This window comes from Ambystoma mexicanum, chromosome 4q (assembly GCF_040938575.1).
Source record: "Ambystoma mexicanum isolate Mex_15411 chromosome 4q, UKY_AmexF1_1, whole genome shotgun sequence".
Taxonomy (NCBI): Eukaryota; Metazoa; Chordata; class Amphibia; order Caudata; family Ambystomatidae; genus Ambystoma; species Ambystoma mexicanum.
The window spans coordinates 1,247,595,022-1,247,613,586 of NC_090928.1; the positions used below are offsets into that span (position 1 = coordinate 1,247,595,022).

An 18,565-nucleotide genomic window follows, 5' to 3' on the forward strand; every position below is an offset into this window, starting at 1 on the left:
TTACTATGAAGAACAGACTTCTCCTGAACTTATTTTTATAGGGACTGATCACTGCACCCAATGAATATGCACTTAGCATAGCTTCCTTTAACTCAGCAAGTCAGGAAAGGGTCAAGCCAGTATCAGAATGTATGGCATCCCATTGCTGTCTATGGAGGAAAAGCAACACAATACATATTTCCAAACAAATGGGCACCCATAGATTGTTCCCGGAGGAAGCTTAGCTAGAAGAGCCTTCCTATGCTGGAGGGGGACAGCTATTGACACCACTGCTGAATGAAAAATGAAAACCCTTGATCCGTCTCAGGGAGTTGGTGTATTATTGAAGCCAACTGTGACCGCAATTGCACACAAACCATTTGTGCTCGTGGCCACAGCAAATATTTTCTTGGAAGGTGACCTTCTCGGTGGCTGGGGCATAAACCCGACACATCAGTGAGATCCATACACTAGCCTGTTTGGAACCATACACAGTTTTCCACAGGGACAAGTTGGTCCTTCGGATGAACCCTACATTTCAGCGCAAGATTTACTCGTCATTTCATAGAATCGGGCCATCTCTTTTCCAATCTTCTTTCATAGTCCCCCTTTAAAGGCTGACAGTGTTACATAAACTAGACGTCCCTGTTGCCCTTGCGCTTTACATCCAAAAAACTAACATCAGAAAAGATTATAATCTTTTGGTGACATATGGAAATGCACATTCAGGGAGAAAGGCTTCAAAATCCTCTGCTGCTCACTGGATTGTTACCTGCTTTACTGAAGTTTGCACACAAAGTGGTAAACATGTGCCTTAGTACATTCCTGTTCATGTGTTCAAAGATCAGGCATGCTCTATAGTATTCCAGCCGGGAGTCCCTTGGAACATTGCTGCAGAAGTGACAAGCTGTTCCACTCGATCCACTTCCTGTAGGTATAATAACCCAGACACCATCTCAAGAGCAGGACAGGCTGTCAGTACCTGTACTTGGGCTCACCTGTGGAGTCTTGGAAAGTCACTTCTTTGTAGGTTCAGGCTTCCCGCGTTTCTTAGAGGTGCAGGTCTTGTGGAGGTAAGGACAGGTTTCCTCCGACGCCACTCTGTCGAGTAGTTAGTTGGGGGCTCCAGCCCCGGGTGGAGCGGTAACTCAGGAAGCAATAATTCCCAGGATTACTCTGAGTGAAGTTCAACAAATCCAGGGTGAAGACAGGTTCCCCAGGAAGGATAGGAGCGGTTTGAAGGCAACCGCAGGAAGTTTGAAGGATCCGGAGGCCCAGGATGGAGTGAGAGTGGTCCGAAGGCAACCGGGGCATGTTTGAATGGATCCGGAAGCCCAGGAAGGAGTGGAAGCGGTCCGAAGGCAACCGCGGCAGAACTGCAAGGAATCAGCGGAGGCCTAACACTCTAGGAAGGGCGGAGAGAAGGATGGAATCGCAGGACAATGGTTCCGAGGGTAAGCGAACAGGAGCACAGGGAATAGCAGCGTCCGAAGAACTCAAACTACGGAGTGTTGAGACACGCCGTACCGCAGGGGCGGGGTGCTTATCAAGCTAGTAAGGAAGTCCCAGGAGCTAGACCGCAGATCTGACACGGCGTCTGCCATGTTGGAGGGCTTGGAAGGCTGCCGTTGCACGGTGCCGTAGAGACCAGGAGGACCAGAGGGGACAATATCGGGGTTTCATGACAGAGGCAGTGTTCTGGAGCCTGTTTGCATAGCGTAGTTCTCTTCCCTGTGTAGATTTATGCTTGATAATCTCCCACAAATGGGCGTGGAGGAAAGGGGAAGAGTTGTTGAAATAAGGTTACTCACTGTGGGGACTTCTGTACTCTTAGTATATAGTCCCCTTTCCTCCATAAGTCCCTCGCCCCTGCTTAAAATATGTAGTTAGTAAAGCCCATCTGAACCTGGGGAAAAAAGGGACTGGCAGCTGGGACATGTTGAGGCCATGCTCCACGCATGTGCAGGCTCTGCCCCATATTGAACGTCTTCAAGAAAATAACTGCTTGCTGAGCAAAAGTGTGCCAATCCCGTCCCCATGGAATGGACATACAAGTATTGGGGAAAGAGGACTATAGGCTAGGAGTACGGAAGTCACTACAGTAAGTAACTCATTGTGTTATACAGTTAATATAATGTATGGAATTGTTTTGAAGACAGCCATTTTGAGCTCACCCACCCATTCTCATTTATTTTACAGAGGCTGTCTTATGAGTGGGAGACCGTGGAGAACAAACCCTTGGGAATGTAAGCAGCCTTACTGCATGGCATGAGCATTTACGCTTCCCAATCAAAAATGGCTTCCTGGTTTCGTTTGTGTCTTCAGTCCTGTACCGTCTGTAAACATACCTTGTTCGCATCTTGTAGGCTGACTAAACATGGTTTAACATGGCACCCTTGCCATTCGCAATTACATGTCTGCAGTATGGTTTTGATTGTGTAAGGCTTTGTTCAGATTGCACATGTGTGTAGCTTACTTACTTTGTAATCACCCATCTCAGCTTGTACTTCTAACCATTGAAAGAGTGCTGTCTAGTGGCCACGACTGGGTGCGCTTTTCCTCGGTATAGTGGGTGTGCAATGGTAGAAAGCCATGTCTAGCTAATCACAGATGAAAGAAGACATCCTATAGCTGGAATGGTCTTGCAAGAGCACCAAGCCAATCCTGGGAATGGTGTTTAGAAAAGGTATCGCGGCTAAATATTCCATCTGTAAATGGTGGAGTTTGTTTGAGGAATGAGCGCGTCTCCACAGTAGCGGGCAATCTTGGTCAGAGAGGCTCGCAGGTCTTTTTGAAAGGTGTGCTGTCATTTTGGGCTCTGTGCATGCTTTACTACTAAACATACTGTCCAGCCATCACCCTTTGCTCCCGATGGTTCCCCTTGGCAGCTTGTCGGGAAGCATTTTGTAGAAGCTGGCGTCTGTCTCCCTTACTCAGTTACGCCAGATGAGGGTCCACTAGACGGATTTGTAACAAGGCGAGTTGGTCTGATCTTCCGCCCATGTTCCTCCCCTCCCCTCCTTACTGCTCCTGGGTGTACCTCCTTGGGGACACGGCCAGAGTCATTTGCAGTGCCTGATTGGGGTGCAGACTAGAGCATTGGCCGTCCCGCCGACGCGGGCTCAGAGGAAGCCTGCGTGAGCAGTTTTAGTTTTGTTCTGTTATTCTTTTTTTTGTATTTCATCATAAACAACTTTTATTCGGCTTTAAAACAATAAAGTACAAACACATCCTAAACAAACATACTTTTGTTTCTAATAAATGCAGTCAATAAAATACATACACATTCCAATATTTTTAAGTGCAAAATTCGCCATCTATTTAAAAGGCATAACAATCGTGTCCTAGGATGTCCGTGACATATCAGTCTCGGGAGGCTAGCTCAGGGGCAACGCACACGCCTTGGAAGCAAGACAACTCGTAGCAGCAGCACAGGTTCGATCCCCGGGTCCGCGTTTAGTAAAGTCTGGGGTTCCAGCTCGTTATAAATAACGAATCATATCATATCGTTCATCAAACTCGATGATCCGGCAGGGCACCCTGGCAGCCTCGAGGTCCTAGCATAGGCACTCGCCCCCATTCTATACATCCATACCCTTTGCGGGTGCGCACACTACATGGGGCGTATCCCCTGTGGCGTGGATCCCAGCCGCTTTAAAGACTGGGTGCAAATAAAGACGTCTGAATTTGAGGGGCACAGCACAAATCAAAAGAAAATGTATTTCTGTTTCGTTTTCTGCCACGCAAAACAGGGCTGAGAACAAACCTGTCCCCCTCTATTCCCATTGCCTCGCCGGGTTTGTGTAATCTACTCTCGAGGCAGCATTCCTAGCCTAACATGAACATACCTCGCCCTGTCAAAAGGTGGGCTGATCGGCTCCACCTAGCGTCCGAACCCTGGTCCTATTTTATGCAATAGATATTCTGGCCCCAGTTTTAGCCTACTTGCTGCTTCCACCGAATGGTCTCTTGTTCTTATAGCTGCAACCTTCATCTGGCACGGGTTGAGCCATTCGCGCTCTGGGGGTTTTCCTACCCTTCGTTCTCAACCAGAGCTGACGGGGTGACCTTCACATGTCTCACCCACCCACGTCTTTCCCACCCTTCGGGGCCTCCCAATGTTTTCCGAGACCCTCTCTGTGCCACAATCTCGCCCAGTACGACCCTGGTTTTAGTGGGTACCCAGTCATTTTTTTCCTGAAAATAAATCTGAGTGTTTATTTATTTGCAATTTTAAAGCGCTCACACAGCCCGGCAGGGCTGTCGCAAGATGTGGTGAGGCCCGGGGCAAACCATTCGGTGAGACCCCCCTTTTGATGTTAGGCACTGGGCCAGCGGAGGCACCTTTGCAAACAGGGGACTCGAGAAATCTACCCTTAAATGTGTGTGGAGGATCGCAAATAAGGTTTATTACTACAACTGCAAATCAACTGCAGCAATGTTCGATTTCTCTACTGAAGAAAGGTTTATGCCAGACTCACCTTGTATCATAGGCGTGACGCCATGTGGTGCGTGACGCCAGCATGAAGGAGCACCCTTCCCTTGTGTGTGCATTAAAACACACATCATAGGCAGTGACAGATGGATGACGTGCAGTGGAGGCTGGTGAATTTCTGAACTGAAGAGGCTTAAATGTGTGCGCCAATTAGGCAGGATCAACAGAGAGCACAGTGTGGGAGCCCCAACCAAACAAGGGTTGCTTGAGGGGGTTTCTCACTCCCAAGAAAATGTTTGAAACATTGGGTTACCATTCTGCATTTTACAGCTCTTTCTTTGTAAAATTGGGTAGAAATCCATATTTTGCAATTGGTTTTGTATGGAAGCAATTGGAAAAACCCAGTAGTTGCAAGTCGCCAATCGTGCACAGGAACATTTTCCAATACATTTCATGCCGCAGTTGCACACAACCTATGCTAGAATAAAGATATATTCATGCTGGTTGTTCCTGTTCCCATGTGGTCCATGCAGGCTGCACCAATATTTCATTATTACCATGCACGGCCTCTCAGCCAGTAAACATGCCATGCCACAGAAAGTATGTCCAGGATGACTGCACCATAAGTGTTATTACTGGCTCCATTGGCCTAAATTCAATGTGGGTCAATTTAGCCAAGTAGTATGTTTCCTTTAACCTTGATGCGTAGTCCTGTGCCTCAAGGGTAAAGCAAAACCAGCATTGACAATGCTAACAGTTTGGGCTTTCATGTAGGCATTAACTGGCCATTGATGGTAGCAGTTGCAAACCGGTTTGAGTACCTGAGCATCTAATAGCAGTGCCTGGCAAATGCCTAATACATATGCACACGCCAAAACTGTTGGCTTTGCCAATGTTTGTTTTTAACAGGACTTCAGTGAAAGACACGTAGGTTGCAAAAACAACGAGCGGATCGGGCTCTAGCCCCCTCCCGAAATGTTGTGTTTTGGTGACTTGATCTGGCTGCATGGGCTGAGCGAGCCCCTGGCTAGGGAGGGCTGAAGCCCCCCCACTTAGAGGCAGAAGGCCTCTTTCGATGTGTCGCCAGCCCGTAGCTCTCGTTATCGAGCAGCAGCAGCATCCAACATGCAGAGTACAAATGCTTATGCATGCAATATCAACAGACTAACTTTGATAAAGCCAAAGTCTTAACTTTTGGTCTCAGCTTTTAGATGGCACAGCTCTCCAGAGATTAGCATAGCATTATGAAATTAAAGCGCCTCTGATTTGGGTTGAAGGGTACGACTAGTGGCCAAAGGGAAGGTGAACTAGCTATTTAACTTCCTGGCTGGGCTCAGGGTATTGGGAGGCAAGTGGGAGCAGGGCTGATTGAAGATATGTCAGGGCTGGTTTTGGGCCCATTTGGTTACGTTGCTTGTGGGGCACCCCAGGCCTTATAGATTGGAAAAATAGGCCAAGGCACCTGTGGAGTGCTTGAATCAAAAATGAAGTCATAATACAGTGAGGTGGTGAAAAGCTGCAGATTATCAGTAGGTGTCTGTGTCATAAGACTGCCAACGTGGGAGCAGCTGCTTGGGTGCCCATTTCACTGCAAAAGCTTAAAGACCCAGACGTCATCCCTCAGTGGGGAGACCGAAAGCGCAATGGGTTTATTGGCCCCACTCACTATCTGCTTTCAGAACTGTCATCCAGCCCCTGCCAGGCTGACCAACAGAGCCGTGGCCAGACCGAACACGACACAGACATTAAACGGGGCCTGGGCTTCGCTGTTAACAAGGTCCCTGAAATTACTAACATAGAATATTTCACTGTTAGCACCTGCATTCATAAACATACATTTTTAGGTAATTGAACTTGTGATGTGGGGTTAGCACTTGCATGCCAGGGGAATGATTAGAGGGAAGTGGTGACATGAGACATCTCATTCTCGCAGTATTCCTTAAGTGTGATGTTCCAGAAATGAGGGCGAGAGTTAGCTGCTTGTAACATTGAAGCTTCATCAGAATAGTCTCATTCTAATGTGGAAAGATGTTAGATGTGCCCACACAAGTAAGTTTGCCCCTCCCCCACAGGCTATGACGTTAGCGCCTCTCCCAACATTTGAAGTGTTGGTCCCACTCCGTCGCCCCCGAAATTTTAGCCTAGGTGCACCTCTGATGCCATGACTCCACCCCTTAATTAAGTGGCCCGCAGGTCTGCTAAATTCAGGGGTGGGGGCTGGCGCACACACTCACATACAACACTTTCACCCATGCATTCATCCACCAGTCACACAACTCCTTGCATGCACGCATGCATAAAACCAATCATAGCATTGACACCAACATACAAGCACACATTCATGCACATATACATACTCATTTAATTTAAATACGCATATATACTACATATATACACATTTAAATTAAAATAAAAAACGCTTACCTTACCTCCATGCACCCTTGAAAAGCCCCTGCGCAGCCACGGGGACCGGATGGTCCTCTCTCTGACACGTAGACATGTTGCCAGACAGGAGAGAACTCCTCTCCTGTCAGTCAGCGTGTTCACACTGAGCAACGTGAAGAAACTGACTGACAGCAGAGGAGTCGTCTCTTCTCATTCAGCATGTTCACGTTGTCAGCTGAATAACGGGAGTCAGCAGGGCTCAGAGCCCTACTGTCTCCCATTCTTTTGCTGTTTGTTGCGAGCCAAACGGCTTCGCAACAAACGGCAAAATTGTTTCAGGGGCAGAGAGCAGACCGCACAGTCCCCGTGTGAATAAAGGACACGGGCGGACTGTGCTGCCTGCTACTTGGGAGAGGGGGCTGCGAGGCCCCCTGCAAGCGTGAGGCCTGAGGCAGTTTGCCCCTCCTGCCCCTCCTCCCCCGTGACGGCCCTGCAGCCCGGGGGCATCGAGGTGCTGTTACAGGAATGTGTCTCTTAGTTGCATATTTATAACACGCTTAATACCGCAGGTTTCTAAGCACAGACCCGGGGATCGAGCCTGTGTTGCTTTGTGTCGTCTTGTTTCCAAGGCGAGCACGTTGCCGCTGAGCTATCCTCCTGAGCTAGGCAAGTTTTACCTAAACCCAAAATACCGTAAAAATACCAAAAACTTTAAATATATATATGGTAGTGGGGGAAAAGGGTTAAAATGGGTGTGGATGGGGTTGGGGTGGGGTTATACGTATAGAAAAACAGGGGGCTTGAGGGGGGGCCCCCAAATTTAAAAAGATAATTTTTTTTCTGTATTTTGGCTTGGCTGAAATTGACCACTCTGACTTTACTTTTGGTGAAATCACATATAACCGTTTTAGTGTACCAAGTTCTCCCACTGGAGAGACATCCAGTTTTAAGCACACAGTTTTAGGCAGAGGGAGTAATAGCGGCTTCCGAAATATGCATTCCACACAATCTAGTACCCTGGTATCCCCAAATCTCTGGCCTGTATGTAGAGGTGGTAAAGCCCGTGTTTATGCAGGTCCCAGACCGGTGGTAGCGCTGCTGCCATGTCTATGGAAGAAGGATTTGATAGCCCCGCTGTGTTTACTTAGATTATTGCTCGATTTTTTTCAATCTGTGCCGACTACCCCCATTCTTCTGGAACATAACTCCTAAGTAATCAAAGAATTTAACCTGTTCTAGTTTTGTTCAATTTATTTCCACTGACAAGAGGCATTGTTTTGCATATTGTGGTCTGAAACCCCTTACGTTCGTGTTGCCTACATTCCCCTCGAGCAACAATTCACCACATTTGGGCCTCATTACGAGGCTGGTGGTAGCCGTGGTACAGGCACGGCTGTATCCATTTTTTCCCGGCACCCGCCAATGGCAATATCAAAGACCCTGATGCCATAAGCCTAGAAGAAGATCTAACTAACTGCTCATACACCATAATAAATGAGGCTCCCACAGCTGCCACGGGCAACCAGCTAGACTGGATAGTCACAAATAATACGGACATGACAGTACTAGGAACATATCCCTGCATATGGTCAGACCACTACAAAATTGAATCCAATTTAGTGCTTAAATCTAAAGCAGCCAAGCCAAACAATTCCCCGAAAATGGTCCTACATAGAAATCTAAAAAAAATCACGACAACCATCCTTTCAGAAAGTATTATGCAAATCATGCATGAAACTAAGGATGCAGATCCCTGTGAGGATATCATATCCACATACAACAAACACATGAATGATCTACTAAACCAACATGCTCCCCTAAAAAACAAATAAGTTCGACCCAATATAAACCACCAAAAATGGTTCAATTCAGAAGCTTTGAACCTTAAAAAGGAAAAACGGAAACTAGAAAGGAAATGGCTAAAAGACCCCACAGAAAGTAACAAAAAGAACTGGCAAATTGCTGACACTATTTACAGTACTAAAATAACTGACTTAAAGAAAAATCATTATAACGAACAGATTGCTACTGCATCTAACTTGACTGGGAAACTTTTCCAGATACTCAAAAACATTGAAAAACCTATAGCACTATCCCCTCCATTTCAGCCCAATGAAAAGGACTGTGAAGCAGTCCAAACTGCCTTTCACAATAAAATTATTAAGGCAAGAGAGACAATCTCCAATTGTAAGGCAACTAACATTTCCATCCCAGACAATACAGGGGAAAACAAGATCGACTCACAAAGTCCAAAATTCCATTTTAAACCGATCTCACTGGAAGACCTGAATAAAACCCTCAAGTATTAAATGTACCTCATGCACTGCCGCCAAAACTAATTCTTGACAACGCTGCAATCTTTGCGCCGATTTTTACAAGAATGGTAAATGCTTCGTTCAGAGACAGCAATGTCACTGCCGCTATCAAAACTGTTACGGTAACACCATTGCCAAAAAAACCTGAACTCAATCAACAAGACCCCGCAAACCTAAGGCCAATTACCAACTGCCACTTCCTATTAAAAATACTGGACAGGATTGCCACCGAACAACTGCAGGAGTTTGTGGATGACAACAATCTACTACATCCACAACAATCAGGCTTTAGGACAGCCCACAGCACGGAAACTGCGCTGTTGAATCTGCAAACAGAAATTCTCAGCATTCTCGACCAAGGTAAAACTGGCTTGCTGATCCTATTGGACCTCTCGGCAGCCTTTGATCTGCTGGATCATCAGAGGCTCAGAGAGGCCCTAGATCAATCAGGAAATTGCTCTAAAGAGGCCATAGACTGGGTGTCATCCTTCTTACAGGACAGGCAATCTAAGATTGTCTGGGGGAAACATTCCTCAAAACCAAAACCAGTTGACTGTGGAGTCCCTCAAGGCGCAAGCTTCTCCCCCCTACTGTTCAATTTATACATGCCTTGCCTATGCTCACTGCTGACCCAACTCGGTATATTTTTCACCAACTTCGCTGACGACACCCAATTGGTGTTCGAACTTGGTGGTAACTATGAACAGGACAGCGAAAAACTCTCGAATTTATAGCATCATCGAAAGCTGGATGAAGGACAATTGGATGTGCTTAAATGCCACCAAAACAGAGCTCATGATTTTCGGATCACCTTATGCTAGAAAAAAAATTAAGTCCGCAATACACCGCATACAAGATCAAAGAGAGACACATTTTTATAGCAGAAAAAGTGCAAACACTAGGCATTTACCTACAGGCATCCTTGGGAGCAGAAGCCCACACTGCCTACCTTAAAAGGAACTGCCAATATCACCAGAAACTACTGAAAAAAATCAGACCCTTGCTGAGCCTACAAAACAGCCCAACAATAGCAAGAGCCACAATTCTCTCCCGGTTGGATTATGGAAACTCTTTATTACTGGGTGCCAGCAGCAAGTGTCTAAAACAATGCCAAGTGGTCCAAAACAACGCCAAGTGGTCCAAAACAACGCTATTAGAACAATCACCGGTAAACCTAAGAGGGAACATGTCACAATGGACAGAAGGGATTTACACTGGCTGGCTATCGAGGAACGCATTACATTTAAAGCCATTACCCTAGTACACCGATATTTATATGGAAAAGCGCCAATCTACCTAAAAAAAAAAACCAATTCATTTGGTATGAATCATACTGCAATCTGAGATCAAATCAGACTGGCCTTCTCCAAGTTATTCCAGCAAAAAAAGCAAACGGATTAGGTAGGGCTTTTACGACCAAAGCGGTCCTTAAACGGAACAAACTCCCTCCCGCACTAAGACTGGAAACCAACCATCTACTCTTCAGAAAACAACTAAAGACACTTCTCTTCAAATAGGAGCCTACCTTAGTTACTTCAGTGAACCCAACATCTTTTCTTTTGTTTTGTTTAATGTGGCCCTCGCCATGTCCTGTCTCTTACATTCCAGCCTTTCTTAATATAATGCGCTCTGATGCCTGCGGGCTGCAGCGCAATATAAACATATAAATAAAAAATAAAATAAATAAATAATGGGCATTTACCGGGTCATGCCGAGTTTGGCAGACCCGGTAATTGCCCATTCGTGGGTGCCGGTAATGAGGACTCCCCATAGGGCTCAATGGGAATGGGGAGGGTGGTAGCACCTGTACCGGAAGTAATGGTACCGGTGCTACCATCATGTTCTGCTCGCGGGTGCCGGTATGGCCACCAGGTCAGTCCTGGTTGCTGCAAGGGCACCCACAAGCAGAACTCGTAGTATGGTGGTACGGTAGCAATGGTGCCAGTAGCGATACCGGTGCCATTATTGCCTTACCGCCATACTTGTAATGAGGCATTGAAAACATTAGAGGTCATCAAAAACACTGCATCCTCGGCATAGAAGAGGGTCGTGCCTTGAAACACTTGTGTATAGGCGCGTTATAAATGCCATATATATCATATCGGGTATTTCACTGTGCCCATCTTGGGGCAGTCCAAACATCCCTCAGAGTGCATCTATTATCTCCTTTATAGACACACAAAACAGCAGCAGGGCTAGCAAACATCCCTGCCTTACGCCCTTCTTTACATTGAGGGGAGCAGTGAACTCACTGCTGAGTCCAAACCGAACTGCGCCCGGTTTTAGGAGTGGAGTGACTGCTTGAAATTGGAGGTGGGGGAAGTTTTCCTTGTGCTTAGAATTGGTCATAGGCTCTTCCTAATACTCCTAGATCCGGAAATACATTTAATAACTCTGTACGTCTGGATCAGAAGGCGCCCCCTGTTGTTCCGTGTATTTCCTCTAGTGTGGCCCCAGGCACCTCGGGCATTCGCAGCAATTGGCCATTTCTAGCAGCTTGTTGATGTGGAATAGTGCAGCTGCCAAGCTTCATCCTTTCATCAGTGCTTATTCTGTTTCTTGTGCCTGGGGCATTTGCTTTGCATGCCGCAATTTATTGTGGAGAGCACTTTAGCATTGTACTAAGATGTAATTTCCTGTCCCCTCTGAGGTACTTGATGGAATTCACCAGAAGGAAGGCGGAGGAACCGAAGCTAAGCCCTCCTTTATTCAACAAGGCAACCCGGCAGGAGGTCTCCTCAGTGAGCTCCTCAGCTGGGAGGGGACTCAATGTTCGTAGAGTGGCTTTTGCAGGCCCGTTACTTGGCCCTGCGGGGCACAATAGCAGGGAGCAGGGGGGCGCATTTGCCCAGACCCTGGAGCCTCTGGAGGGGATGAAATTCCCCAGTTTGTGGGGTGGCGCATTGCTGTGGGGAAACTTCTGCAGGTCAGGTGCTGGCGCTGCCCCTTCCGATTGTAATGTCATGTAGTATGCAAGTACTATGTGACATTATAGAAGTCAGAGGCTCCCTCTGACCCCTTTCGCGCCACTTGGGGTGGAGTGGGGTGGGGGCATAATCCCAACAATTAAAACACGTCAGGTCCCCCTGCAGCTAAGACTGTTGCAGGGCTAGCGTTAGTGTCCCTTTAAGAGAGAGACACAGGGTCACATGGTTGACACCACGTGACTCATGACGAAAGGGGGAGGGAAGGAGTTAGTTAATCGACTGTAACCGTAATGAAAGGATGTTCAAACCCCCTCGGCATGTTGTCCTTTTTCCACGGCCCAGAAGGCCTAACAACTATCGACGAGGCTTCGTCCAGGACAGCCGAGACCACCACCTTGTTGCAAGAGCGATCCCGCTCTAGTGCGTTCTGCAAGCCGATCCGGTTTTCTACTGTGAGCGCCTGACCCCAGGCCCACCTTCCAGTGAGCACCTGATCCCATGCCCGCCTTCCTCCTTTTTCACCCGCGGCCACGCTGACTACACGTGCGCCAGCGAGCACCTGATCCCGGGCCTGTCCTCCTTCTTCCCCTGTGGCCGCAAACTGTAAACGCGTGCCGGCGGGAAAACAACGCTACACAGCAATACTAAGCCCTGGCAGTGTACAAAAGGAGTGCACGCCACGGCAGGGAATCGAGCCCTGGAAGGGTGCACAAGGAGAGCCCACCACACCACGGCTGTGTGCAATCCACCAGCGGTCGCTCCAGAGGCCTACAAGCAACGAGATCTAAAGTTGGTGGGAATCCCCCATTTTTCCCTCATTGACTTTCAAACCAAGAAGGGTCCACACGTGTACAACCTACTGTGACCACCTCACACGCCACCCACAGGCGAAAGCCTCATTGCAACCAGCTTGGTGTTAATACTACACAGACACAGCTGCAAAGTCACCACCTCGCGGCCCATAAGAAGACAACTGCTGCCCCAGCACCAAGACCTCTACCATCAACACCAACCACATCGTGAGCTCTCCAGCAGACCAACAAGCTCCGACTCCTCCAGGCCCCACTGGGAGCACGGCTGCCACTGCATGGTGAATGCCTCCCCCACCCCCCGCTTCTCCATGATGCCACAAGCTGACGGGGGCCCAGGGTGGGTAGAGTGGTTAGAAGATTTCAACACGTTTATTGAAGCTGCAGGCGAAGAGAAGTCACCTAGACTGCGCAGTATGTTCCTGAATCTTGCTGGGATAGGTGTCAAAATCCTTCTAAAGACCATTCCAGCCGCCGAACAAACGGACTTTCCAGCACTAATCACAGCTCTGAACAAGAGACTGGTGATTGAGCCCAAGAGGGATTACGAAAGATACATATTTAATCAGTGCACCCAAAGAATTGATGAGGCAGTCGATGAGTTCATCACCCGCCTACGAATAAAAGGTGCGCACTGCCAATTTCATGCCTTCTCACTAGATGAGGCCATCCGCCTACGAGTCATTGAAAGGTGTGTATCTCAGACCCTAAAAAAGAAACTCCTCAAGAAGCCACTCGCCATAGAGTTCGGTGAAATTGCCAGAATTCTTGAAAGGGTCGACAAACTAGTAACACAGATAGCAGGCAGCACCTCAACAAAACAAGACAAAAATGAAATGATAGCAGCAATACAGCCAAACGTCATCAGAACGATGGAAAGGCCCTGCAACTCCGGCTACCCAGCGACACCAAGAACACGACGACAGTGCTACCGCTGCGGGATGGCTTTTCCCCATGCAGGGACCTGTCTCGCACTATCCCAGAGATGTGGCAATTGCGGCAGAGAAGGACACTTTCAGTCAGTCTGCAGAGAAGGCAGACCCTTTCCAACGTCACGAATGTCAATGGCCCCTCAATACAAACCACAGAAACCCACAAACACAGACCTATCAAATGAGCCCCTATCCGCAAAATCCAAGAAGATACATCTGAGTAGTCGAAGACGTCTACCCAGACGCTGAAAACCAGGACAACGAGCGACATGACCAAGTCTCCCACATAAGAGATGAATATGATGGACCCTCATTATACCAGAGCTACTATGGTGCAGACCAACAAGGTTTCGACTATGAAACAGACCAATATGACCAATATTCGCAGGACGAATATGTCAATCTCATCATGGATGAAAGAGAAGCACGAGAAGCGCCCGAGATACCTGTGGAAATAGGTGAAAGGCAATTCTGCTTCCTAGTCGATTCAGTTGCTACCATGAATATTATGGGTGAAAAGTAGTTTCACCAAATCCCTCAAAAACCTGCTCTTACACCATCAACCTCCAAGATATTTCAATGGGGCGCAGCAGTCCCCCTACAAGCCATTGGCTCGTTTAGGCGTCGACTCATCAATGACAACCACTCCACGACGACCATCATTCATGTCATCCGCAATCCGACCAAAGGGAGATGCCTCCTAAGTTATAGGACTGCCTCCTGCCTAGGGCTCATAGACATAAATGTCCAGGAAGGCGAAATAATCCGCTCAACAGCACCAACGCCCGAGACAAGAGATCATGTGTTCAAGATTCAAAACTGGCCTACTCAAACCGGTACCATGACAAAGGAGACGGTCATGAGCGAATTCCCATTCATATGCAAGGGCGTAGGAAAAATGAAGGGAACCACCTGTGAAACTACATATTGACTCAACAGTCCGACCCATTCCGCAACACCTAAGGAGAGTTGGTTTTCACTTGCAAGCTGCAGTGTCGGGCGAACTCCGACAACTCTTGGAAGACGGGATCATTGAGCCAGCCACAGGCCCAACCTCATGGGTCTCACTGTTAGTGATAGTACCAAAAGAAGGAGGGCGTCTTAGAGACTGTGTAGACATGCGAATGGTCAACACCGCCATCCAGAGAGAGCGACACCCAGGCCCGAGAATTGAGGACATGATAGTCCAACTGAACAAATCCATCCTCTTCTCAAAACTGGACCTCAATCAAGGGTACCACCAGATGGTACTCCACCCGGCATCGAGATGCATTACCACCTTTGCCACTCATGATGGTCTTTTCCGCTACAAACGCTTACATTTCGGCATATCATCAGCCACGGACATTTTTCATGAGGCCATCAGACAAGTCATTCGACCAATAAGAGGAGCACTGAATTACAGTGACGACATCCTTGTGTACGGACGGTCGAAAGAGGAACATGACATAGCTCTTCAAGCTACCTGCAAAGCCATTCAAGAGGCAGGTCTCGCCCTAAAAGTTGACAAGTGCCGTTTCAGCAAGGCCAAGTTAAAATTCTTCGGGCACATCTTTTCCGCTGACGAAATGACCCTAGATCCTGACAAGGTCTCCACAATTTTCAACCTGCAAGAGCCCAGACAAATTGCGGATGTCAGGTCATTTCTCGGCATGGCAGGATATTGCGCCAGGTATATCCCGCACTATACCATGATTACAGAACCCCTCAGGAAGTTGCTCCAAAAAGACATCCATTTTGCTTAGTCTGCGGAATGCCAGGAGGCATTTGACACCATCAAACAGTCCCTAGCAGAGGCCAGAAAACTTGCCTACTTTGACCCGGACTGGCACACCCAAATCGTAGTAGATGCAAGTCCAGTAGGACTAGGCGCCATACTCACCCAAACCAACGGGGTTGACACCCACCCGAGACATGTTGTGGCATACGCCAGGAGGGCGCTGGCACCCCCAGCCCCCCCCCCCCCCCCCTCGAGTCCGCATACTCCCAGGCGTAAAAAGAGTTTGGCAGCAGTATGGGCGTGTGAACATTTCCATAACTTCGTAACAGGCAAGAAATTCACCCTCATCACCGATCACCAGTCCTTACTATCACTGTTTGGGAACCCCAGACCAAATTTGCCCCCCAGAATTGAACGGTGGGGCATTCGTCTACAGGAATATGTTTTACCAGATCTTTCATCGTCCGGGGGGTTGAGAACAATCCAGCTGACTATTTATACAGACACCCCTCAGGAACTTCAGTGTCCAGACCTGGCGATGTTGAATACATCAGCTACATCACCACGAATGCGCTTCCCCCAGCGATATCACTGGAAGCCATCGCATCAGCATCAACAGCTGACCCATCCATGGCCCTGGCAATCAGCCTCACCGAAAACAGGTGGAAAGACTACCGGAGGGCACTAACAACACATCCCGGAGCATGCAGAGATGAGCTCGAGAGGCTGGCAAAAGTGCACACAGAACTAGCCGTGAAAGAAAAAGCCATACTCCTACGAGGATGCAGGCTGGTGGTTCCAGCCGCCTTGCGTTCAGAAGTAATCAAGACAGCTCACGAGGGACTTGGCGGCGCAGACAACCCCAAACGGCAGCTACAATGCCATGTGTGGTTCCCTTTCCTAGATGCCATGGTGGACCGATGGGTAAAACACTACATAGCATGTCAATGCACAGCCAGAGCAGAAGCCCCCATACCTCTGCAGCCAACGCAGATTCCAGAACATCCATGGGAAAAAGTGGCAGTAGATTTTTATGGACCACTAGAATCAGGTGAATACCTACTGCTATTCATCGACAAACACTCCAGGTTCCCGATCGTAAAGCGATCCACAGCATTCGCCCAGGTAGCAGCCGTCTTCAACAAAGTAGTGAGCGAATGGGGAATACCTGAAGTCATTAAGTCAGACAACGGTCCAACGTTCTGTGGTCATGAATTTGCAATATTCGCCAAGCACCTAGGTTTCAGACACCAGAAAGTTACACCTCGCTGGCCCCAAGCCAATGGGATGGACGAAAGATTTATGGCTTCCGTCAAAAAGACGTTACAGCGAACACGAATCGAAAATGTCGATCCGCACCAAGCACTATGCAGGATGCTTCGCGACTACTGCAACACGCCTCATGAAGCCACGATAAAGAACCCAGTGGAACTCATGGTAAAATAACAAGTTCGCACACGAATCATACGACATCTTGCAAAGCAGCCAGAAGCCGATCCTGAGATCTTAAGGAGGGATGCAGAGCGAAAAGAACGAGCTTGCATACAGACAGATGTAAGAAGAGAGGCACGCCTGAAGGACCTTCAGGTCGGAGATGAAGTGCTAGTACAACAGACAGTCAAGTAAATGGACTCTCGGTTCGCCCCACAGCCTCTCCAAGTTACTGCAGTAAAAGGAACCATGGTGACAGTCGAAAATGAAGAGAAAGAAATAACTCACAATAGTTTGTTATTCATACTTGTAGTGGCAAGTGGAAATTAGGAGTCCCAGCCTCCAGATCCAGACCCGGAACCACAGGATGTTCGAGACAGACTATGGACTCATCCAAGGTTCTTACCTCGACCAGACATGAAGAGAATGGATCGACCAGGAGACGATCCAGAAGAAGCCACCAGCAGCCGACCCCAAAGAATCGTGAAGAAACCAGCACGTTTAGTTGAATGCTGGAAACGATGTAAGGACATTTGTCCGGGGGTGGTGTTGCAGGGCTAGCGTTGGTGTCCCTTTAAGAGAGAGACACAGGGTCACGTGGTTGACACCATGTGACTCATGACGAAAGGGGGAGGTAAGGACTTAGTTAATTGAGTGTAACCATAATAAACGGATGTTCAAACCACCTCGGCGTGTCTGTCCTTTTTCCATGCCCCAGAGGGCCTAGAACCGCAGCTAAGCACTCCTTTATTCAGCAAGGCAACCCGGCAGGAGGTCTCCTCCTCAGTGAGCTCCTCAGCTGGGAGGGGACTCAGTGTTCGTAGTGGCTTTTGCAGGCCGGTTTCTTGGCCCTGCAGGGCGCAATAGCAGGGAGCGGGAGGGTGGTGCAATTGCCCGGACCCTGGAGGGGATGAAATTCCCCAGTTTGTGGGGCGGCGCATTGCTGTAGGGAAAGTTCTGCAGGTCAGGTGCTGGCGCTGCCCCTTCTGATTGTAATGTCACGTAGTACGCAAGTACAACGTGACATTACACAAGTCAGAGGCTCCCTCTGACCACTTTCGTGCCACTTTGGGTCGGGTGAGGTGGGTGCATAATTACAATTAAAACACTTCAGGTCCCCATGCAGCTAAAACCTGCCCCTCCCATCAGAACGCCGGCAGGAAACTGGTAATGGTGGGCCATTAGTCACTGAATGGTTTCGTGCTGGCATTGTGATGGGATGGGATGGGAGGGGAGGTGCAGCGTGGTGTGGGGAGTGGGCGTGCCTTGCAGGGACGCACCTTGGGCTCCAGACCGTTTGTGCACATGGTGCGTCCCTGCAGTGCCAGAAAATTGCCAAAATACTAGTTTAAAGCGGTGCTATTTCTTTCATGCTGCTTCTTTTCCAAACTATATATCAATTCCACTTTAAACCACTTCCATGTCACTAGTGATGAGTTACTTCATTATGCTGATGACAGTTGTGACCAGTGTTGCTGAGTAAATCTTCTTTAAGCCACAACCTGATTTATTTATGCAATGTTTGTCGGGTACCTGTATCGGACAAACATTGCATAAATAAATAATCCAGGTCCGTGTATCCTTATAACAAGTCAACAGTCAGCCTTGACTGTATCAAAGGATAGACTTTAT

At 48.2% G+C, this 18,565-nt stretch overlaps 1 protein-coding gene across 5 annotated transcripts in view; it reads left to right on the top strand.

Annotated features, from left to right (window-relative positions):
• LOC138468321 (exportin-5-like) overlaps nt 1-18,565 on the top strand; it is a 2,334,215-nt gene that overhangs the window by 1,429,064 nt on the left and 886,586 nt on the right. For all 5 annotated transcript variants that reach the window (XM_069608827.1, XM_069608826.1, XM_069608825.1 and 2 more), the window contains exon 25: nt 2,179-2,225. In XM_069608827.1, coding sequence (XP_069464928.1) covers nt 2,179-2,225 — 47 coding nt within the window. The remainder of the gene's footprint in view (nt 1-2,178; nt 2,226-18,565) is intronic.